General features: G+C 41.4%; 2 protein-coding genes across 5 annotated transcripts in view; one reads left to right on the forward strand and one right to left on the reverse strand.

The window, feature by feature from the left end:
* The window catches only part of GPBP1L1 (GC-rich promoter binding protein 1 like 1), a 34,371-nt gene extending 15,414 nt beyond the window's left edge, over positions 1-18,957 (reverse strand). The window contains exons 1-4 of one of the 3 annotated variants that reach the window (XM_074596804.1): positions 18,829-18,914; positions 11,545-11,613; positions 1,731-2,627; positions 763-877 (exon numbers count right to left, since the gene is read on the reverse strand). In XM_074596804.1, the coding sequence (XP_074452905.1) occupies positions 763-822 (60 nt within the window). In that variant the 5' untranslated portion in view covers positions 823-877; positions 1,731-2,627; positions 11,545-11,613; positions 18,829-18,914. Of the gene's footprint in view, positions 1-762; positions 878-1,730; positions 2,628-11,544; positions 11,614-18,828 lie in introns of all 3 variants that reach the window. The other 2 variants (XM_074596803.1, XM_074596802.1) reach the window with 2 other exon arrangements.
* A 123-nt stretch (positions 18,958-19,080) lies between these two features.
* TMEM69 (transmembrane protein 69) lies at positions 19,081-23,402 on the forward strand. Of its 2 annotated transcripts, none has more exons than XM_074596805.1 (3): positions 19,081-19,374; positions 20,009-20,071; positions 20,670-23,402. In XM_074596805.1, exons 2-3 carry the CDS (start codon positions 20,027-20,029, stop codon positions 21,396-21,398), a joined length of 774 nt encoding a protein of 257 aa, XP_074452906.1. In that variant the 5' UTR covers positions 19,081-19,374; positions 20,009-20,026; the 3' UTR covers positions 21,399-23,402. The 2 variants fall into 2 exon arrangements, with proteins under 2 accessions (XP_074452906.1, XP_074452907.1); XM_074596806.1 differs by lacking the exon at positions 19,081-19,374 and adding an exon at positions 19,385-19,607.
* Positions 23,403-23,535: the final 133 nt, after the last annotated feature.

The following is a 23,535-nucleotide window of genomic DNA, read 5'->3' on the forward strand; positions in this document are numbered from 1 at the left end:
AAAAGATTCAGAGGTTTGTTTTAAATGGATAAAATATCCCGAAATTACTTTTGTCTCCTCCTACAGAGCATGGAAAGCACGGAGGTGAAAGCTGCGTTTTCACTTTTTCATCAATGTTGTCCATCATGATCTGGCTTGCTATTAAAATGTTTTTGTTGTTGTTTTTTTTTTTTTTTTCCTTCTTCCTCCACCGTCATGCAGAAGCAATGCAAATTGTTAAAAGTCTTAAAACAGATTTCCTGGGTCAACCTAAGCTTCTTCTGGAACCTGTTTTAGAAAGATGACAGGCAAACTGCCCTCATTTTAAGGTTGCAAAAAACTAATGAGTATTTCTGAATTTGGAGTTAGAGCCCAAGGGCCTATCATCAATCTCCTACTCAGCAAGGGTCAGATTATTTTCATAAATCAAACCCAAATTATATTCTGAATTATAACTAAGTGGCAGCTCGAGTCTTGATTCCCACAGATTTAGGGCCATTTCTTTGATTATTTTCTACATGGGATCCCACTGAAGTTTCAATGCAAAGACACTGAACTACTTCCATGTCTGAACACAAAGGATGCTTCTCCTCTGAAACAGATGGGATACATTTGTTGAAACAAAAAAAAAAAATATTTCCACCTTAGTAAGTTTCCAAAAGCCTTTAAAAAACACAAAAGAAGTTAAAATTAAACACCTTAAGTTCAACAAAACACTGGGAAATTTTTTTGCTTTTAATTCTTGTCATAGCTGTAAAAGAAGGTGATCTGTATTGACGTTACCTTGGTTGACTGTGGCGTTGAGAAGTTAAGCCAGGCAGGAACAAAGTCATGCTGCGCCATTTAGGTCCAGTGTCTCCCTTCAATAAAATGAGGCATCAAACCTCATGGCCAGGATCTGTAAATGAAAAGAACGTTCCCTGAACTGTCAACTTTTCCAAACTGAAATAATAATACAATTTATTTCCCAAAGCTTGGCCTATACGAACAGGAGGGGAGAAGTGCTCTAGTTTTTCATATTACACTTAAGCATTTTTTCTTCCTGCTGACTTTGTTCCTCTGATCAACACAGGTAAGAACTTAAACATTCCCAGTTACTTCCTGTTTACAATTAACACACCCATGAAATTCATGATAGGATGGGTGTGGAGGTGAGAAGGAAAGAGAACAAACAGCATACAAAAGCCATACAGTGCACAGATGTGTAAAATCAAGACATGACAGAATTTGGGGCACATTCCTTCATTACTCATTGCCTTGGTTTAGAAAGGGGTGATCACTGCATGTTTTATTCCAGAGGCTGTAGATCAAATATGACCAAACTGGTGATGATGTTAGAGACACTGAGAGAAGATCAGAGACCTGAAAGACAACCGTATAGCAGCTCCGGCACCCTGAACTTAAAACTGTATTCAGATGCACCAACTTCCATAAACCAGGGAATATCCTACGCTGAAACTGCTTTCATAGCTAAGAAACCAAACGGTTGGGAACAGAACACAAGCTGGCTGAAGAATCTTCAACTGAGGACCAGCTGAGGTGTCTCACTGAGGAATCGGAAACTGAATTGTGCTTTCCAACATGTCATAGTGATTTCCACTGCTCAAAGCAATGAAAATTCCATTATTGCTCTGTATAACTGAATTCTGCCTTTGTGTGGAAGGTTTTCCAGTTTACCATTTTGCTTTATTTTTCGACTTTATCCGTGAACACCATATAAGCAAAGAAAAAAAGTACACACGATCACTTACCCTGAGTTTGGCCTCTGCAGTCCAATGTCCTCAGTTTCTGTGCTTCACTGATCTTCGAGTTCCTTCCTTCTCCAGTATGCTGTAAGGCCAGCCTTGAGGCAATAGTGCGTCTCAAAGCAGAGCACAAGAGGCCGCACTTTGTGCCAACTGTGCCCTTCACCCCCTCAGCTGCTCATTTTAACCTCTCTTTTCACTCTCACTACAAAAAAAAATACCTAAGAAGGTAATTTATATTAAAAAAAAAAGCCACCACCACGTTCACCTCATTAAATTTCCTCTGGTTGTGGTAGTAGAGAAGTCGGCCTTTACATTACAAAAAGGTTTGTCAAGTCTGCATGACAACATTCAGAGCAACACCATGGTTAATACTGAACAGATACACTCAAGTCTGCTGGATAATTCATGATCTGCAGCAGATCAACCTGAACACTCTGGAAAAAGGACGATGTTACATAAAAACGCTTGCTCCAAATGCTGAGATCTAAACAAGAAGCATCTGCCCAAGTGCTCTTAAAATATAAACTTCATTTTTATCACATACATCTGCTAAAAAAAGGTATAGTATTTTAAAAAATGAATGTTAGGATATACTCTGGTTTTCACGTAACTTGGTTAATGCTCCAACAGAGCTAAGCACTACGTGATATAAAGCTCAAAAGCAGGCACAAATTTCTATCTCCCCGTTTTTCACCATTTACATGCTGAAACATAGATCATATGAACAAAGAAATGCCAGGTCCAAAAATAATCTCTTCTACTCTATTTTTTTTTGTAGACTGGGTGCTGCTTTTAAAGGGACACAAGTTATTCCAGAAGAGCTTCTTGTTCTACAGTGGAGAGTTCATTTCTGGGTCATAGTCCTCTTCAATCAAAGAGGTGAGACAGGAACTGTAGTCACTGTGAAAAACAAACAAACCCCATCAATACAAATGGCATAAACATGACAAGTATGACTAGAAAGAAGAACAGCAGGAGAAATTAAGCAACTATAGTGCAAGTGCCAAAAGCTATTTGATCTCCAACCAAAATAAAAACTGAAATAATCTAATAAAAAAAAAAAGAGTCCCTGAAAAGGGCATTTTTGCTTTTAAATTATCATTTGACAAATTTAGTTTACAAAAGGGCAATACAAATAAGCTGAATCAGGATAAAGGGAAGAGTGGAGAAACTGCATGCAGCTGATGAAAGGGATTCCACACTTCATAGCAATTTAAAAACCTGCTGCTAAAATAATAACAAGACTTTAGGCTGCAGGTAGGCTCGGCCATTCCACATGCTGCATCTCCTCTATACGCCCACATCATTGATCACCTGCTCCAATACAGCCAGACTCCCCTTTCAAGAGACTCAGGATAGTAATACATCCAGTACTCCATTAACCCCTCCACAAAAAATACCAACAACAACAACAAAAAAAGAGTTTTCCTGCTATGGCCTTTTTTTCTTTGAACAATCTTCCTAACCAGAAGCAAACAGATAGGTTTACTGCTCCTGAAACATCTGAAAAGTTTTGTTATTGTTTTGATGCCATCAGCTGTTTTTCATGATCCCTTGAGGCATGCCTTATTATGCCTTTATATTCGACTTATCAGAGTTTGTTTTCCTTGTTTGAATATGGTTCCATTCTTCGATCAGTTTTGGTTTTTGTTACACTTGTTATGCCACTCTTTACTCTGCTAGCATGTGTTTGGGTTTTGTTTTTTTTTTTTTTCAATTTTTAAGATGGTTTTGATAGAGGCTCAAAATAAACATACACAGGGGATAGTAAAAAAAAAAATCACCACCTTTTCATCCTCTGGCTCATCCTCTTTAATAAACCCCCACATTTTCATACACTTTTCTTTCTGGAACTAGATGTTATTGTTGTTGTCCTGGTTTGAGCAACACAGGACTAATTTATCTTCTAATGCCTGGGAAAACCGCACTTTTAGAAGACTGTAGTGTCTGAATTTGTGAAAATATTTACTTTATAGCCCACTATGGTATGTGGGTTTCAAGGCCTCCGTGTTTTCAAGTTATCCAGGTGCAGGGATGAGGAGGAGCAAGCCAGGCACTTGACACAAGCTGGATTATTTCATACCATGAACGCCACATTCAACATAAATTAGAAAGTTTGCAGAGATGTTGTCTCTTTGCTGTGATGGCTGCCATCCTGAGAATTTCTTGGCCTGGTGCTGGACCCCTGAGCCCCTCCCTTCCTCCCGAAGCTGCAGTGCTCACAGTGTCCGACATCTGATGTCCACTGCTGGGAGTGCACAGCTTCCTACTGATAGAATTGGCGGAGTATAAGCCCTGTATATTTTATATTGGTATCAGTATCAATATTGGTTCTTTAGTGTTATTAATGTTAATTATCTAGTCTTATTCTATTAAATCTGTTTATATTTCAACCCTCAGGTTTCCTCGCTTTTCCCGATTCCCCTTGCTGAGTGGGGGGGTCACTGGGTGACAGAATGATTGTCTGAACAACGGTAAGTTGTTGTGGGTTCCTCAAACCATAACAGTTGTGTAAGGGAGTTTGGAAAGAGGGAAACCTTTTTGCACCTCAGTTGTGAGCCATGATCACATTTCTGGAGGTAAAATAACAACAAGCAACCTCACAACCCCTACTAACTACCAGACAAAATGAAGCAAAAACAGAGTGGACGTAGCCAGACAACACTGACCTGGGAACTTTCTGAGCATCCCACCCCATACCACAAGCTAGTAAGCGTCACACTGCAAACAAAAGCGCTAACCTATCAGGACCTGTTTTTACATTAAAGGGTAATTTTTCTGTGTGTATAGGGACATGCTGGAACATCTGCTGCAGATGGAACAGTTTTCCCATCACACCGAACCCAGCACAGGTACAGAACTCCTTTAGATGTGACCTTGTGAGGCTGCTACCAAACGTTTGAGTAGTAAGTAGAAGATAAAACAGGGACAAAGTCAATGCAGTTGAATATATTTAAACAAGATTCATTACCTTCTGAATAAATATGTTTTTCAGAACAAACTGTATAGCAATTAAGCCATGTCAAACTATTGACAGAAGCAAGTCATATAATTTAAGAAGTCGATTTAATGAACCTTGAGAATGATTCACAGTGATGTCAAAAATGGACCTAAGCAGAGCAAAAAGACCACACAGAACTGTTCTCCGGATTTAAGGGTATCTAAATAAATGCACACCACAGAATTACAGTTTTGAAGTAGGAATTAGGTCTGAGTATACAACAAAGATAAAAACACCACGGAAATACAATACCCAGGTTCTACTTCACAAAAAAGATTCCCTGTAACTTTGGAAAAGGAAAGCACATCACCAGTTTGCAAAACTTGTGTTGCTACAAGACATCTTATATTTCAGCACAATCAAAACCAAGGTGAAAACTCTTTGCAAAACCCCAACTTCCAATTTAGAAAAGATCTTGCAGAAGATTCAGGTCTCCTTAACCAGCTATTTTGATATCGTTGTTTGTACCCGCGACCAGGGCAGTTCATTACAGAGCAATATCTAACATGCACGTACACAGCCTACTGCAACTCCTAGACATGACATTTTGGACTGATGTACAAGTCTTGCAAACATCATGCTTGCACAATTAGCATAAATTAGGCATTGCTGATATGAAAACTTTACATTTCTTAAAAGACTGGCCACCACATCATCTCAGACCTTCTATGAAGTATTTTGATTCTTCTATAACCTTTATTCTGAAACAATCTCACTTGCAGGTGTCACAGTTACTGGGAGGCGCTGCAGTGAGGTTGCAGTAAATAAAGCAAGAGGCTTAAATTAATCTCAACCTACTTCTCTTCAGGTAGCATACAGAAGGCACACTTCAGACAGTAAATTCAAAGTCATGTCTTGAGCCCTTCCAAAATTGTGTTTCCTGGCATGAGCCAGGTACTGAAGGCCATATGCCAATACAGTATACGCCACACAGCCTGCAGCTGGCTCTGTATTTCAACAGGCACACATACTGCTCTTCAGTCATTGCCTTCCTGGGCAGGTAGTATCACAAAAAGAACAAGGAATGTGACACTAAAATGCAATACTTTCTGTTAAAGCAAAAAAATTGCCATTCGATAAACTGTTGCAGATTATACTACTACTGAAACACTTCAGTCACCAGGATTAGCCCATGTGCCAGGTTTTACAGCCCCCGCTCACACACGCTCTGAATCCTGCCCAACATTACACCTTCAACCTAAAACCGCTTCCATAATCTATCATACTACTGACAAGGGTAATATCACAAAATCATAATGGGCAAGACCCAAAGTCTCTTAATTACCTTCTCTGACAGCAACCTACAATAAATTCTTAAGGAAAAAAAAAGGTGCAAGAACAAGAGTGAATAACACCAGGGCTCCCAGGATACTTTCTCAGGCTTTTCAGCCAGAGTTTTAATATAGTTTATTACTAGTCAGTACTTCTACGTAAATCTGTTGAATTTTTTTGTTTTTAGACACATTTATACATTTTTGCCTCCCAAATGAGAGGGGGCACAGTTTACTTGTGCTTTGTGTAAAAGTCGATCTGTGGCTATAAAAACGTCAGCCTCAATTCAAATGGATGTTTTCTTGTGCTACCGAACTCCTTGACCACATTCTATTCAGTTTTTCATGATTTTATACACGATATATGCACTCATCAAGTCACACCTCTTCCAAGCAAAGTCAGACTGTTTGTGGAAGCTTTCTGAACACCTCTCATCACCCTTACCAGCCTTTACTGTATCTTTTATAACTAAAGTCACCAAATCTGCATAAAGCATTCAAGATCTGGGAGCATGACCGATGTACATTGTGGCAAAACTGTGCATTTTTTAACCTTTCTTCCTAATATCTAACACTGTTGGTTTTTTTTTTTAATGTATTTATTACTACATACAACTGAAATGGCCTTTGCCAACTACTCAATAATGAATAGAGCAAAGATATTTCTCAAAGTATAGGTGGGGTCTGCTTTTCTCTGGTCATGCGCATGAGCATGTCTGTGGAAAAAATACGCGTTCCCTGAAGGCAAAGTTCCCAATTCTTCCCATATTGCATTTTCAGTTCAGTTGAACTGGGCTCCGCGTCACTAGGGAAAACAGCAAGGACAAAGATCATCCCCAGTAGCCACTCCCAATTCCAGGAAAAAAGCAAATGAAAATACTCATCAATGCAAATTTAATTAATTCTCTCTCTCCTTTTAAATGAGTTCAAGTTTGAATTATTTATGGAAATAAAAATCAGAAAAAGAGAAAATAATAATAAAATAATAATATCACTAAATGAGTTGTTCTATAAAGGTGAAGGGACCTTTCAGAACAATGAAATCTGCATTAATTATCTTTGGTGAAGAAAAAAGGTTGTCTGTCAACTACCCCAAAATATTATTTCACTGATGAAAATGAAGAAGTATTTGGCAAGTAATATAAATACATAAAACATTAAACTCTGTATTGGCACTTGGGTTCCACTTGTTAACAGTTCTAATTAACCTTAAAAAAAATAATTTCAATTATCAATTTTTACATGTTGCATGAAAAACATTTTAACTGTTATTTCATAGCAACCTCTTTTCATAAGTTTTTGTTGTTACTAAAGTACTTTTTTCCCCCTAAGTGCTTAAGCTTCATATCTAAATATCCTTCACCATGTTGTTTAACCGGCAAGTGGAAGAAGTGATATTTATCACGGAGTCAAATAAACAACTGAAAATTGTCAGATACTTTTTCATATTGTCAGATTTCATTGTGTATTTGTCTAAACAAATACTAAATGTTTGAGGTGAAAATGGAAGAAACATACAAGCATATTCAATTTAAAGAAGAGGCACAGACTACAGTAAGGAACATACATAGTCCAGGACAAAACACCTCATCCTTTAATACACCATTAATAAAGTGTTCTCACTGTGTTACAGTTGAATTAGTTACACAGTTGCGTTAATCCTCCTGTTAACTTTAATTTCTACTCCCAACATAGACTTGACCAGAGTTAATCCCTAAACCAGAGAGAGTTTCTAAAGCTTTGACTCTCAAGCTGAGGTTTCCATATACTCCTGACAATAGGAACCAAGGAGATACTCAATATGCCAAGACCTGTATCGACCAGAATGTAAGACTAAAGAGATAAGCTAAAGATAATCAAGGCCCCTGAGCTGCGATATGAAATTACTCATTGGGAATGGATCAAGATGTTTCAAAACCCCTAAGAAAAGACATACATTAGCCTTATCAGCAGTGCATTTCTCCTGTTACTTCCTCTTCCATCTTCTACCTTGGCCTACAAAACTGTAAGAGCCCAATGGGATGAAAAATCTGCCCCGAGATAAAAGATCGCCTGCCATGCCGTGCCGTTCTAGCACACAACCTCTCTGGGAATACCTGGAATCAGGGCTTCTAATCTTTGCTCACATTACATACTGCAGCGCATATTTCTGAAGGAGACGAGTTTTACTGCATGCTTTTTCTGCCTCAAAGTTCCCTGCAAACCTCCTCAGGTCCCTTCACCTCTGCTGTCTACCTAGAATACTATTAATTACATTAATTCCATTTCTCATTTCCTACAACAGCAAATCACAAAGACTTGGAGCCTCTAGCAAAAAACCAGCATGAAAGTAAACTTTTACCCTTCGTTATACATTTATCAATCCAGCTAATAGCAGCTGTAAAAGGTCACAGGGACAACATTTGTCTATCCCTGCCACAATTTCATCTCACTTCACTGCATTTCTATGTATTTCTCCAAATAGAACACATTTATTTAAAAAAAGTAAAGATCTGTTTTTCTAACTGGCCAACTCAATTTGGGATTTCACTAATATTCATAAAGATCAGATGTCAGCTGACTTGCAAAAGCATTCAGAAAAATTAGCGAACGATTTAATGGAGGCATAAGGCAGAACAGAATTTACTTCCCTCATCAGTTTTCTTTCTGTGCAGCTCTTTTAAAGTTATTTAGTCAAGCAGACAGGCCTAAACATACACAACAGACCTTTCCACTTAACCACTCTTCAGAGTAGGGTGTCATTTAACAGGTGTATGTTAGTTTATGATAAGGAATTAATACCATGTGCATTCACTAAAATATTATATCTTTCTAAGAACTTTTGATTCATTCAACACATGCACAGAAATAGCAAGTCACCACCTGGAGCCCAACCGAGGAGTCAAAAGCCATGCTACAGATTTCCTTAAGGATATCAAAAAGCCACACGTGAAATTTCATTACCCTGTTTTCCAAAAAAGCAGAACATGGCTTGGTCTTACTATTATTAGAAACATTTTATTGAATAAGATAATCATATTTGGGCACACAGCTCTTTTAAAATAATGTAATTACAAATCTTGATTTAACCTCACATGCGTTATTAGGCCTTACTATAAAATGCACGAGTGCAGTATTACTAGTTCAATAGTTGTTATAACAACTGGTGAACTACATCTTTACAAGCAGAGGTCGTTTATTTGCAGTTAATGGCATGTTCACCTACATAAAGTTTATACAAAACAAGCTTACTTTTATTTTGCTTTCAGATTCCATTAATACAATGGTCTAGACACACCTTCAGTCTGTCTACACGTCTGAAACACAGCTATCTTTTGAGAGGACAAATGCAGATGTTCCAGAGTGGCATGTACAACTGGTAGCGCTCACACACCTGAGGTATTATGCACCAGCATAACTATAGTACACATTTGCCATTGTTACTCATTTCTTTACATTATATCGCACAACCAGCCGCCAAAAAACGGTTACTCGAATATAAAGGGCAGTTCTATTAATTAAAAACACTGTGGAAAACATTGTTTAAATTGTATTTGGCTGCTGAAAAACCCAGCATCTAAAAAGGTAAAGCATCACTCGTGCAGGATTTTATGGAGTCACGGAAACACGAGCCCATTAAAACACTAAACGATGGATTAAAATGTTAATCATGTACCAAACTAAAAATCTTCCCAGACACAGACAGATATTAAAAGTTCTTATGAAAACCAGCTATTACTGAGAGATTAACACCTTGTTTTTCAAGTTTAAAGCAAATGAATCTATCTTGCAGAATCATCAAAACTATTTTGTGTTCTAGAAACAACACTGCAAATCTATATATTCCAAGATGAAAACATGCCAGAAGCTTGTCCACACAAAAGTTTTTCCAGAGTAACAGGCTGGGGGTGAGGGAAAATCATTAACTGTTACGTATCTGACCACTTTTGCAAACCAGATGACTGACTTCAATGAACTGAAAATAGGTTAAGAAAGGTCCATACAGACACATGTATACCCTAAAACTCTTTGCTTTATTGACAGTCCTCCCGCTGGCGCCTCATGTAGTACTGCTTCACTAACAACCTGTCCGTTTACCTGCTTACTTTCCATTTCTCTGAGGTCACACTAACCCAATTCCTACCTCCTTCAAAATTTCTGGAGCAAATATAGGTACCCACCCAACCACATACCTTGCAAAGCCCTAACAGCCTGGTTTTGTGAATACATACTGGCATCTAGAATGCGGCAAGGTCTGGGTAAGGAGAGGATTTTTTTCTTTCTTAATGGCAATCAAAGATACAAGGGCATACAAGAGTAATGTAACCAAATCACAGAGAAACGTGACTTCTAGGACTGCGACATAGGAAAGATTCTCCATCAAATAAGAAAACACCATCAACAAAACCATCACCTTCAGCAATGCGCTGACTGATTGCTGTGTGCCTTTCCAGTCCCAGCTGATCCAAGTTTCTGCCAGCAAGGCCACCACATCACTACTGGGTCAACAGTATCAGGTACATTGATGAGACCACAGACCCCAAAGCCAGGAAGCTTGTATTTGGAAGCAAGCTGCGTTTAACACAAAAGCCCAAAGCACATTTTGAAAAAAGTGGCATCTGGGGAACCTGTACAGAAGCCTGTATGAGATGATAAGGCTACGAATCTCTGCCAGCGAGTATGATACATGGCAACTGAACCGTTCCAGTAGGTTTTGATGAAGTTTACTCTGAGTACTGAGATACGACCATTTTAAACGTTTAAAATCTAAAAGGCTCAACTCCTTATAAGCACAGAATGGGTACAGCACAAACTTTCTAGATATCATGTCTCCATTCCTGGATGTTTTATATTGGCAATACCATCATCCCTTACACCTCTCTCCTGCGCCACTCAAGATTCCACTTCCCTTCGATGTCCCTTTAACAGCCTTCAGTACTGTTTACACTAGAAAACTGTGGTATTTACCTGAAATATTAAAACCTGCTCACTGCTCTGCCCTACTGCAGGGAGTAAGGTTCTAGGGATTGTATACACCTCTATTAAACAAGTGTATATATTGACACTACTGATACAAAACAAAGAAATGTATTTTAAATAGTATTAGGCTTTAAATGTGAACAACGTTCTGAACTTTCAACCACCTTTAGCATTTTATTAAATAAGGTATTTTAAATCTGGAGAAGGTATTCTGCTAATTTTAAATCAAACCCAAAGGTCTTTTTAGTTCTTGAAGGGAACAAAATCAAACATCTATTTTGTAGTGCACTTTGATCTATAGACCTTTAGAAAGTATCTGAGGTCAAGATAAGGCTCTGGTCTGCCCTGAACCTTACAAAGCACAACACCTTGTCATGGCGGCCTTTAAAGGTATCTCTATCCTCCCCAAAACCTCATGACAGAAGGACTGAAACAGCAACGAAGAGTCTATCTGTATGGTCTGCCCAAAGCCTTAATGAATAAATATCCCACTGCTCAGTAGGATACACCAGAATAATGCTCCCCATCATAAGGAAAGAATTGCAAATATGTAATTACTGGCTTATTCCTGCTGCATACTACATACCTCCTGCCTACCTGTATTCCAGAGATGTACACAGCCTAAGCCGAAGTGAAGTAAATAGTTCTCCAGTACCTTTAAAAACAAAAAAAAAAAAAAAAAGGAAAAAAGGGATGGGTGTTTGGGTGTTTCCCACTAAGGGTATTTTATAACTGAGTGTTTTACCAGAGTTACTATCACTACTATAACACATTTACATGTATTCCGTTTGGAGCCGAGAAAAACATATTTCCTTTAGAAAAGAGCATCAAAAGCAACTAGACTATTTATCAAATATTTGTGTCAAGGGAAGAGACACTATAAATCAAGTACAGGGAAGTACAGATCTGCATTCCAGATGAAGGATAAGAGAGTAGAAGGCATGTCACTTGGAAAGAGAATTGAGAGTCAACAAAATAAAACAGAGAAGTACATTCAGAAATAAGAGACCATTCTCCTAAACAATATTACAATAATCCTTCCCCTCGATACCATTACCCTGGCCCTACAAGACCAGTACTACAAACTGGGAAGGGCAGTACATTCCAGTTATAGGTACTTCCCACCCAAAACAACAGGCCAAGACAGGGGGGACTAACTCTGCCCTCTCTGCCCCTCCCTCCACTTGGATTATTTCCAAGCCATTTTACCTCAAGACCAGGGCAATATGAACAAACTCCACATTTGTTTGTCTGTGACTAGGACATGACAAAGACATGTTCACTCAGCACTTTTCAGCATGTGTACAACACCTGCACTACAGTTTGTAAAGTTTACATTGACTGCTATGTTTTTCATTCCACCAGCTTAATGTTTTCAGCACTTTCTCTAATTAATAAAGTATCAATGCCAAAAAGTTACTGAAGACAATTCAGTTTAAAACAAGTCCTATACATATAAAATAAATTGCATAAATAATAAATATTCCACTTGTTTGGTCTTGGCTTAAAAAAAAAAAAAGAGGAACAAGTGATCCCTAATCCTGTGATCTGATGATTTGCTGCAGCTGGCAGACATATCCCTTCTGGATGTTCACAGTGTTTTGCTGGAGCTCTCTCTATTATCTAGTCTGTGAAACTCTTAGAGATAAAATAAAGCAAGGAGTTATGGACAAGGTGTTGTCCAGCTGGTTTGAACTTCATCCTTAGATCTTGCAGAGAATTATTGTGCTGTTATTCTCCAGGTACACTGTGCAGGCCAGTGACATTAAACAATGTCATTCTTCTATCCTAGTGTCCTACAATAAACTAGGGAATACTAGGAAAACATCGGGGCAGGGGGTGGGTGGGTGGTGGATCTTCAGAGGGTGAATAGTTAGTTCCTCCCCTTCTCCTGAGATTTAAAAGACTAGCTCTACCCTCTCCCATCAGAGAAAATAAATTAAGCAGCTCCCCCCTCCAACAATTTGTACAGCAATCTTCTGGCTGAAGGGGTCCAAAAATTAATCCTAAGTGTTTCAAAAAGTATCAGAAAAACGAGTTTGTTATCAGCATACTGGAATTCATTATGCAGCTATTCATACCTCCACCAGAGTATTTTTTTGGGAGCTGTAAATCAGAAGAGATTAGCATACCAGCATTCTCCAGCATTATCTCTACAATCTGTTTTGGTTATTCTTATGGCTTGAAAGCCTGTCCCCACACCTAATGCCTAACCTAAATATATTCTGCTGCAATTTCAACCCATAACTACTTGTTTTATTCATGATGGATATGGCAAGCTGACTAACCTCTCTTCACAAATACCTTTTAAGACATCTTTTCTCCAGACCAGTATTTCAGTATTACCTGACTGAAAGGCAACCTTAGCAGGTGGTGGGGTTTTTTTTGGGGGGGTGGGGGGTGGCGGTGAGGGAGTGAGGGGGGGGAAGTCCCGCAGACCACCCTGCACCCCAGTACTGTTTGGCAGCAGAAAAAGGATGTAATAACACATTCTGGGATCAAATACAGTCATGTTTTAAAAAACAACCACCCGCCCCAACCACTCCAATTTTACTGTTGAAGCTACAAGCTTTTAAGTTCAAAGCACTGATGATGAAAAAAACTGATGTGACCCACCTACCAAGCACGACAGCTTGCAGGCAGTGACAGGATGTCAGAGCCGGCTCCCAGTTATACCTGCAGGTAACTTTTTTAAGCTGCTTTATAGATCACCTGCTGATGTCTGATGAAACACAAGCTGTATAAAACCATTTTAGAATTAAACAATCCTCCCCCCTGCTCCCCAATCCTCACTCAAGGGTTCTCTTACAAACTTTCTTATCTTCTTTACAGATCTTATTACCCAGCCATAACTTTCCCAGAGTAAGATAGTATCACAAACCGAGCTGAATACTTTTAGCTGAAGACCTACCACTCCTCAGCAGAATGGAAAAACTGCTTCACTACCTTCTTTACAATGCTCTTTTATATGTTCCAGTATGACAAGTGAATTTTCATGACAGTGATGCTGCTGATTCACGATAATTTAGGAACCACTACAACCCCTAGATGCTCTCCCACAGAACTGCTGCCTAGCCAGCTGTTACTTGTCTGCATAAGGTAGTATTCCTAAACACGGTAATTTGAACCTATCTACACCAAAATGGCTGAAATCAATGCTATTGATTTCAGACAATTTCTTGAAATTGTCAAGATCATGTCATCTGTGTGTTTAGTAAGAATACTATTTCAACATAGAAAGGTGAAACCACCAAACAGTATGTGACCCAGGACAGAATCCCCGATGTGATGACTCTTCCCTTTAACATACCCAAATCTTTTATTTTTCTAGATGAGGGGGGAAGTGCTCCTCAACACTTTTCAGTATTCCGGAATTTTTCCCACCCCCACAGGTTCTCAGTTCCCTAAATACTGTAGGATACATTCCATAAGGCCCAGTCAACCTGAAGACATTAAAAGTCGTCATTAACCTGTTTCTTTTCCTTAACTAGAGTTCAAAGTAGAGGAAAGACAGTTTTCCAAACTAACAGTCAAGATTGTAACGCATTCAACATTTTCAGGGTTAGAGAGTTCCCTTGCTGAGTTTTTTTAAAGATTAGCATCAAAGGTCTTTTCAGACCACCTCACGTGAATCCTGATTAATCCCTTGATGATGGATGACGCATTGGAACACAATGGCAAAGCACTCCTTTCTGCTGAAAAGCTGGAGACCTGTTGTAATCTCTACCACGCAAATTCACCAGCAACTTTGTGAATACCATTAATTTCTATGCCCAGAATAATACTATACACCTCCATGGCAGACTCAGTCCTTTATTTACAAGTTAACTGTTCATCACAAACTGAAGATGACAAAATTCCAAGAGAGTGACGATCATTGCCACATGCTCTGTATGTTGCAACTATGCTATGAGGGTCACACAGATGTCCAAGCAAGCAATCACCACCACACTAAACCTCTGTCTCTGCTGCCAGTCATTCCTGGCCATACCACTACCCACCCTGACACTTAGTATCTACCTGAACCTAGAACAGATGCTGAAAATAAAACTGCTCCAAGGGAAATTAATTTAAAATTCTTCATTTCTTCCTGTATTGGAAAAAGGGGATTCCTGAAGCCAAAGACATGCATTTGGACATTATTTACACGTGCACCTTTGCTTATTAAGACCCACCAACCTCACACCATGAAGCTATAATGCTCCTTCCAGGGTGGAGGGTAAGCTATGAAAACACTGAACTGGAAGCAATCACAAGAGTCAAGGAGAAAAAAAAAAAAAAAGGAAAAAGAGACATTGGCATTTTTGCTAGAATGACTGTAAAACCTAGAACTTCAGTAGCTCCTGGTGAACCCTCTAGTGTACAACAGTCCCTGAGGCACAACGTCATAAACTGCCGAATATTTGTTTCTGAGTATCATTTACTGCAGAAAACATGAGTTATGTTTGGATGCATTGGTTCAAAGGATTTTTATTAAGCCAGACCTTGGAAGTGCAACTATTTCAGATTAGTTGTTTTATGGAACTGCATACACCAATGCTTTGCAAAGTCTTTACGCTGTTTAATGACAGAAAGGTCTAAGAAGCGTAAAGTGTTAAAATTCTTCTTCTGACACTTTTGAAGGTCAGCTTGAGTAGGCAGGAACCGAGATAGTTAAGCACGCTTTAATCAAGAAATTCCAGTCTGGAGTGATACAGCCCGATCACTAATATGTATGAGTAATTTACCCAATATGCTTCCCTTCCCGCTCACTGTCATACTACTGGCCTCGTCTAACCCAGAATTTTCAGGTCTGCACAGTGTTTGCACACACACGTATGGGGCGGTGGATACTTAGCCACTATCAATCTCTACCTAAATCCACTCCCCAAAATGTAAATTTATCTTCTGACCATACAGTAACTCATTAAAGTTTGGCACATTTTCACAGGGACATATTAACTTACAGAACACAAGTTAAACAACATCCTGGCATTCATGAAGTATTCTAAGCAGGACCAAGTTTCTGCCAACTTCACTGCTTTTCATCAAATCTGACAAGTAAAGAGAACATGCACTTCAATTACTCTTACTGAAACAAAAGCCACATACGATTTATCCTGGTCACTATGTAAGTGACAGTAAAATGTCTACTTACATTGCTGTGTTAGCAGAGCAAAATCTAAACCACTCCTGCCTCTACAAATAAATGAACATAAAACCTAAAAATTCCAAAAAAACTTCCTAGTATACACACTATCTCACCAACTGCAAAATTCAGTAACTATGACCTTTCCCTGTATAAGTTATAGCAACAGTCATCCCATGGTTGTGTTTTTACAAAGCCATAAGCAAAAGCTGTATCCATGCAAGAGCAGCCAGCACTTTACTGAAGAGAGGTGCTTTATGTTTTAGCTCTACTGAACACAGTCAGCCCTTTTCCAATCTGCTCCGACAGACAAACGAATAAAGCACGCTCTGAAGTACACTTCACAACTAAGTCAATTCAGCAGCTACACAACTAACTTCAAACATCTTGTAACACTGAAATTAAACTAAAAAAAAAAGGCAACTTTGACTCTTGAGCCAATAGTTCTTGTTCACTTAGTAAAGACAAGAACTACATTATCTGACACCCCACACTACTGAAGAAATTCACAGATCCAACCACAGTATTTTTCTGTGTTAAAAATAAGTATCTCACAGCTCTTGGAATATTTTTTACATTTCGTGAAAATGCTAGTCAAGGTTATATTTCTGTAGTGACTTCATTTCCTAATTTAAAACAGGAATTTCAAGAGTCAGTAACACCATGTACAAAGCAGTCACATCTGTGAGACAAGGTGACCATACCCTGCAAAATGTTCTCAAAGCAAAGTATTTTTCCTAACAATTCAGAAAGTGTGTACTTCCACTTGATTTGATATATATCACATCTGCATTCTGCTCCTCTTATTTCTGAGACATCTGCAGAAAAAACAGGACTTGTTTTTTAAAAATACCATCTGTTCCCCGCATATTTTCGCTTTAAGTCCTAGTATAATATCTGCAATGGAAACTTCTATGTCATATAGGATTAAGACTACAAACCAGATGAATATAAAATGCAGAGGCTGCACTTCCCTACAAATAGCTGTAAAAAAAAAAAAAGGAAAAAAAGGAAAAAAAAAAGAGGGAGGTATCACCTGAAGCTTTTCTGTTCTAAATATAAAACTTCAAGAAGTTCTTCTTAAGGTACTTTTCTCTAGAAACAATCAGAAAGAACGCGAGGAAAAACTGCTCCTCTTAAACCCGGTGATTTTATTTCTTCCTACCACTGCCCTACACCTGTTTCCTTCCTGAACCAGAGACTGGAAGTTTGAAATACCGGTCTCCAAATGGATGAGCATGGGGAACCTTTCACTGAAATACCAGCCATATTCATTCATGAAGTAACATTTGCATAAACTTTTTTCATAACCACCTAACATTTTTATAAAGGCAATGTCAACTCTACAGTAAACTCAGCTTTGACGGCTCTTCAAGTATCTCAGCTGTTTCCTCATCTCCATACTTTTGCTGTTCCCACACTTTGCTCAGTCACTTGCAGTTTCAGAGTATTATCAACATTACTAACACCTGTGTCACTCAGACCTCGGGGGCGGGGAAAGGGAGGCTGCCTTACCTGATCATGTTAATATAAAAAGATTTTTAAGCAACGCTCTTAAACGATTCTACCATTACTTACAAGGATTTAAATAGCGACTGCTCCTCTACAGCTGTTTAAAAACTCGCAACTTGTACAGACACCCACTAACTGCCCTAAAATCATTCCAAAACGGCTCATTACTAAACCAAATTCAATTCAAAGCTTTAAATACATCTTTGAAATGCTAGGTGTGAACACAGCTGTTTTGATCAAGCCCAGCTACAGCCGTTTAAGTTAAACCACGCCACACCTTAGGCCAAAACCGGGCATAAAACACACCGGACGCACAGAAATAACTTTCACGACGATTAAAAAAAAAAAAAAAAAAGCCACCTCACGCTCAGGCCAGGCGCTGTTTTCTGTAAGCAGATAACGAGCGGCACCTGACGAGTTTCCAAAGCCTCCGTTTGCCCCGGTCCTCCCTGTCTCCATTCCCCCCCCCCGCCCTCGCCGAGGCCGGGGCTGCCCGTGGCACACGTGTCACTGCTCGGCGTCGGCCCCGCCGCCCCCTCCCGCCGGGGGCTACCGGAAAGAGCGGCCGTAAATCCCGCAGAGGCCAAGGGAAACGGCCCGGGCCCTCGCCCGGTTTCGTTTCCAGCTCGCAAACACAACTAGACGGCGGCGGAGTCGCCCGTGGCCCGCCACCGTCCCCCCGCCCCCCCCCGCGGGACTTCACCCCGGCGGAACGCGGCGTTCCGGCCCGTCCTTCCCCGCCACCTCCCCCCACTCCGCCCCGCACCCGGCCGGCCCCGCTTGATGACAGGACAAGGCTAAAACTCCGGGCGAGAGCCGGAGTGGCCGCGGCAGCGCCCAGGTAGTGTCAGCGCCGGGAACTTTCCGGTGAAGCAGGAAACAATAAACGAGGAGCCTCGGCCCCGACCGCCCTCCCCCGGCCCGGCCCGGCGGCCCTGCCCCGCCGGGAGCCCCGCGCTGCCGCCTTCGGCAGCGGGTTCCTCCCGGGCCCGCCGCAGCGGAGGGGCGGGAGGTGGCGGCGGGCGGAGGGAGCCCCCCCCGGTTGCCGCACCGCCCCCCGCCGCCGCCGCCAACGGGGTCCCCGGCCTGGTGGGAGGCCGATCCTGGGCCGCTCGGAGGCCCGCAGAGCCGGCAGGGTGTGGGGGGGCGGCGGGCCGGTTCGCGGGGCGGCGGACGGCGGGGGAAGGCGCGACGGGGCGCCGGGAGGAGGGGTGTGGGAGCCGCACTCACCGGCCAGGCCCCTCTCGCTGCCTCCTGCGGCCCCAGAACCATAACAAAGCTCTGCCCAAAATGGCTGCCCGGCCCTGCCCGGCCGGGGGCCGGAGGGGGCGGGGCCTGTGCGCGCACGGGGCGGGGCCGAGGAGGCGGAAGGGACACGCCCACCTGGCTTCCCCGGCGGCCACGCGGAGCGTTCCCCCCCCATCAGAGCGCCGTCCTCGTCACCCTCCGAGCGCCACCGCAGACTACGCGTCCCAGAAGGCCATGCGCCCGCCAGCCGCGCCGATCGGCCGGGCTCAGCGCCGCGGGGCATGCTGGGATTTGTAGTCCCGCCGCCCGCCTGCCGCTTCTTTCCGCCTGAGCGAGGCTCGCCCGCTGTGGAGATCCCCGGAACTGAGAAAGCAGGAGCGGCCCTAGTGGCCGCAGCCCTCAGTCTGGGAGCGAGCGAGGTTTGTCCCCGGTGCACCGGGGAACCTGTTCCCGCCCGGACCCGCACGGCCGGAGCGCTTCCCGGGGCACCGGAAGCCGCCTCAGCGAGGAGGCCGCGGGTCCGAGCCGGTGAGTAGTGCCGCGGTGCGGACCCAGCCCCGCTTCCCCGGTTGGCAGCGCGGCCCCTCTGTGCCATCCCCGGGTGACCGCCGCCGCCGCCGTGCCGGGGCTTGGGCCGCACGGAGCCCCCCCCCCTTCGCCGGAGCAGCGGGACCTTGAACCGGGGAGCGAAGTCCGCCGGCGAGCTGCTCGCCCGTCCCGCTCAGTTTTGTCCCCGCCGCGGGCAGCTGAGCCGCGGCCTGGTGTGTGAGGAAGTTCCCGCTCCTTTTTGGTTAAGAATCGTTTTTTTCCACAAGGAATCGGTTGTCTTTAACCTGCGTGCAGCCATTTATCCCGTGAAAAGGAGACGATCCATAATCCGGGAGCCTGATCCATAACCACGTTTCCTGATACTCGGTTCTTTAACTAGCAATTGCTCTTGTAACAGTTATTACAACTTTAGAACTTAAGTTCTTAGAGCTACAGGAAACAAAATATCCTGTAATGGGTAAATAAGGATTGAATGTGTATAATATTTATCTTTAAATATCCATCTAGAAGCGTCTGACATCTGGTAAACAAGTCTGGGCTGTGACTTAACTTTGGACGTAAGATAAACTCAGCTATTCATCAGTTTCAGACTTTCTGAATTTTTCTGTTTTAGGGCCTTGATAAAGCAAATATGTTTCCTCTCTTACAACGATGCTGCTTCCACATGCCTTTCAAAGTAAGTTCCTGAAGCCTTTTTACTGTCTATTTTTCTTTAAAAGTAAAATAGCAAAAGGTATGACTGGAGCATTGGAGAAAAAGGTGACTTACAAGTTGGAGTAGCCACATTTATCACTCAGCTTTTCTGAGAGAAGTCTTAGTTTCTACAGCAGCTTTTAGCCAAAGCTAAGACAGTTCTTTTATAAAATCAAATGTTGTTGTACAAAGGTCTTTTTTCCTCTTTTTGGTAGACTAGTGAGGGGATGATAGCTGGTTTCTTAAGTTACCTTGTCCTACTTATCATTTTATATTCTACTCTGAAAAGGACCAATATATCTTAACTTATGCATGTGTGGATACACAGACCTTTTGTAGTGAATAAGGTTTATTTACTCACTATGAAGAGCCTAGCTGCCCTTCATCAGCTCGCTTGTGAAAGCTGTATCAGTTAGCTTGATCAGTTAAGTTAAAAACACCTGAAAAGAGAGGAAGAAGGGCAGCTGGGATGTGATCTGACCTGGAAAACTACTTGGTACAATATTTCTTAAGTAGTTTAGGTAACTGTAGATTCATAAGCCTACGTTGTAAGGTGTTCAGAACAAGTTTTATACTTGCAGCTCCAGAAATCTACCAGCCCCAGACTACTACTGCATGGAAAGAATAAGACAACTTGGTCTTCTGTCGGCCTCTGTCTGCAGAGAGATGCATGTCATCTCTCAAGATCTCCAAGCCTCAACCCAGCATCAGTATATGCAACCAAGCTCCAGGCTTTTCACACCTCTCTGCCCTTCCTCAAAAAGAAAACCCCCAAAGAATCTGAGACCAAAGACCCAGGCGTATTGCAACGAAGCATGAAATCGCTAAAGGATTCTCCAAAGCCAGCCCTTTACTTAAGCCTTGCAGGGCTAATTCCATTTGCCTCTGTGCCACTGTCAATGGCCGTCCAAGGGACCTACTACCCAGAGCTGGCATTTGCTCAGATTACGTACGGTGCCGTAACAGTCTCTTTCCTAGGAGGAATGAGGTGGGGGTTTGCCCTCCCGGAAAACAGCCCAGCCAAGCCAGACTGGCTGAACCTGGCCAACAGTACAATTCCTCCTCTACTTGCCTGGCAAGCCTTGCTTTTTAAAGATATCACTCATGGTGCAATAATGCTGGTAATGGCCTTAGGGATAGCACTACATTATGATGTTTCCCTTCTTCCTACGTATCCTCGGTGGTTTAAAGTACTGAGGGTAGTGGGAACGCTAGTGATGGTATTATCACTATTAGCTACTGCAGTGTTGAAGACTCTTTTGGAGAATCAGCTAAGTGATAGCAGAAATAAGTGTCAGAACATAAAATAATAAATCAATAGGAAAAAGCTGTTAATCTGCCAATAAGGTATTTGTATTGAGTTACAGGGGAAATAAAGACTTACTTGTGCTTAGAAATCGTAAGATGGCAGTGATGAAGATGCTCATTCTCAAAGCAAACAAGTTAGCTACTTCAGGAGAGAAGGACTGTAAATAGCAATGACTTCTAAGGCAGGCATGAGTCTGTCCTTATCAATAGAAGAAAGCATGATTCTTGAATGAGGTATTACCGTCATATGAATTTAAAATGGAGATTCAAATGGCATGGGTATGAATTGCTCTATGCTGTATTATTAAAGTATCTGTTTTAACTATAATGCATGATAATCTTCTGTGGTGAAGAGAACAACTGCGTAGTCATAAACAGTAAGAAGGTAAAAGCAATTCTAGTTTAGTGTTTAAAGAAGCAGCAGGAAAATATGGAAAAGTACACGTTCAATTCCTGTGTTATGGAACAAATCTGTGTCTTACTTCAGCTGAGAAGGTGCTGAAAATGCTCTGTGCTTATGTGCAAGTCAAGGAAGAAAGGAAAGGCAAGGTTTGTTTGCGGTGGCAAGCCAAGGTCAGCACTCACCTAAAATACATCATCTAGCTGCTGTGATGAAGCGGGAAAAGCTAGAAGGGGAAGCTCTGTAACTTTGACAAGGTGCCACAAGAGACAGGTTAGCTTCCTACTCAAGCTGAATTCAAGAAAAAAGGATACCTGGGCCATCTTCCTAGGTTTTGTTTGGACTTGGGGCTGCCTAGCTAGGGAAGCTGCATGCAGCATAGCCATAACGATCTGTCACACTCCTAAATTAAAATACCGTCAACTGATGATATGATGCAAATGTATAATATGACACAAGGACTCAATTGCTGGCACTAAGGGATTAGGTAATGGGATTGAAAGTAGTTTGTGTCTTCTCCTTCCTCAAAACTGGTTTTATTTGAGCATCCGGGCTAGGTACAAATGGACATGTAGCCTGCAAACCCTCCATGATGGGTCAGTTATTGAAAACACTGGACTTTGTACTTCTGTCTTCCTAATGCATCATTCAGGGGAAGAAGATATAATCCAAGTCACCTGGATTTTCTTTTCTAGGCTCAGCTGCCTCAAGAAACCTATGAAATTGTATGTGGGCATACTTACTGTAGGCTTTTTATCTTAAGTATTCTTTAAGTACAGTATAAGATGCAAGAATAAAGCTGAAAAGTGACATCCACACACAATCTTAGGACCAATTTAGATAATCCTCATAGTTCTTTTAAAGCACTATTCCTCATTGTTGTTCTACACAGAATAAAGAACATGCTGTCACTGGAAATTTGTTATCCATTCATTCTACAAAGAACGGACATTTAAGAAGTCTATGCTGAAGATAAAGCCATCTTCTTATATGATAATGCTGAAAACAGCAACTATGTGCATGAACCTCTGACTTTTGTAACCTGTTAACCTTTACACGTTAATAGCATCATATGTCTGAAACAGTGATGTATGTCAGTGCTCTCTGAATATAGAGGAAGTAAAACTGAGTTTGTAAATGAAAACAGTTCTTTTATTCTTTCTTAATTAGACATGGCATTTTTTAAGAAGGGTCCAGAGAAAAGTACTGCCTTTGGCTTGATTCAGGGAAAGAGGTGCTGAGTATGAGAAACCATAATCAATCAACTTAAAAGTTTAATTCAAACATGATAGAATCAGCCACAAAAACTGGAGAAGGTAACTTCATACAATGGCAGACTCCCTCAAGCTCCACTGAACAGAAAGTTTTTGGATAGGGATCAGAAGTGAACTCCTAGTTCCTAAACTAATAAAGTAGAGCTAACGTAATGTTTCTCAAATGGTTCACAAGGGATCCTGAGATGTAAAGAAGAAAACCTAAGAACTATTACCTGTTGTTTGATCCCAGAGAGGGCTGCACAGAGCTGGCACAGCGGTCAGACTTCCAAGAATAGAAACACATCAGTATTTTACTACAGAAGCGTGTTACTTGCACCTTTCAAATAATCATCATTTATAACCAATCTTCCCTAGTGTCCTACTGGGAAATAGGATTTCCAGTAAAAAAAAAAAAAGAAAAAAAAAAGAAAGTAGCAGTGATACAACTTATTATAATAGGAAAGCAAGCTATTGAAGAGCATT

This window comes from Larus michahellis, chromosome 8 (genome assembly GCF_964199755.1).
Source record: "Larus michahellis chromosome 8, bLarMic1.1, whole genome shotgun sequence".
NCBI classification, from domain to species: domain Eukaryota; kingdom Metazoa; phylum Chordata; class Aves; order Charadriiformes; family Laridae; genus Larus; species Larus michahellis.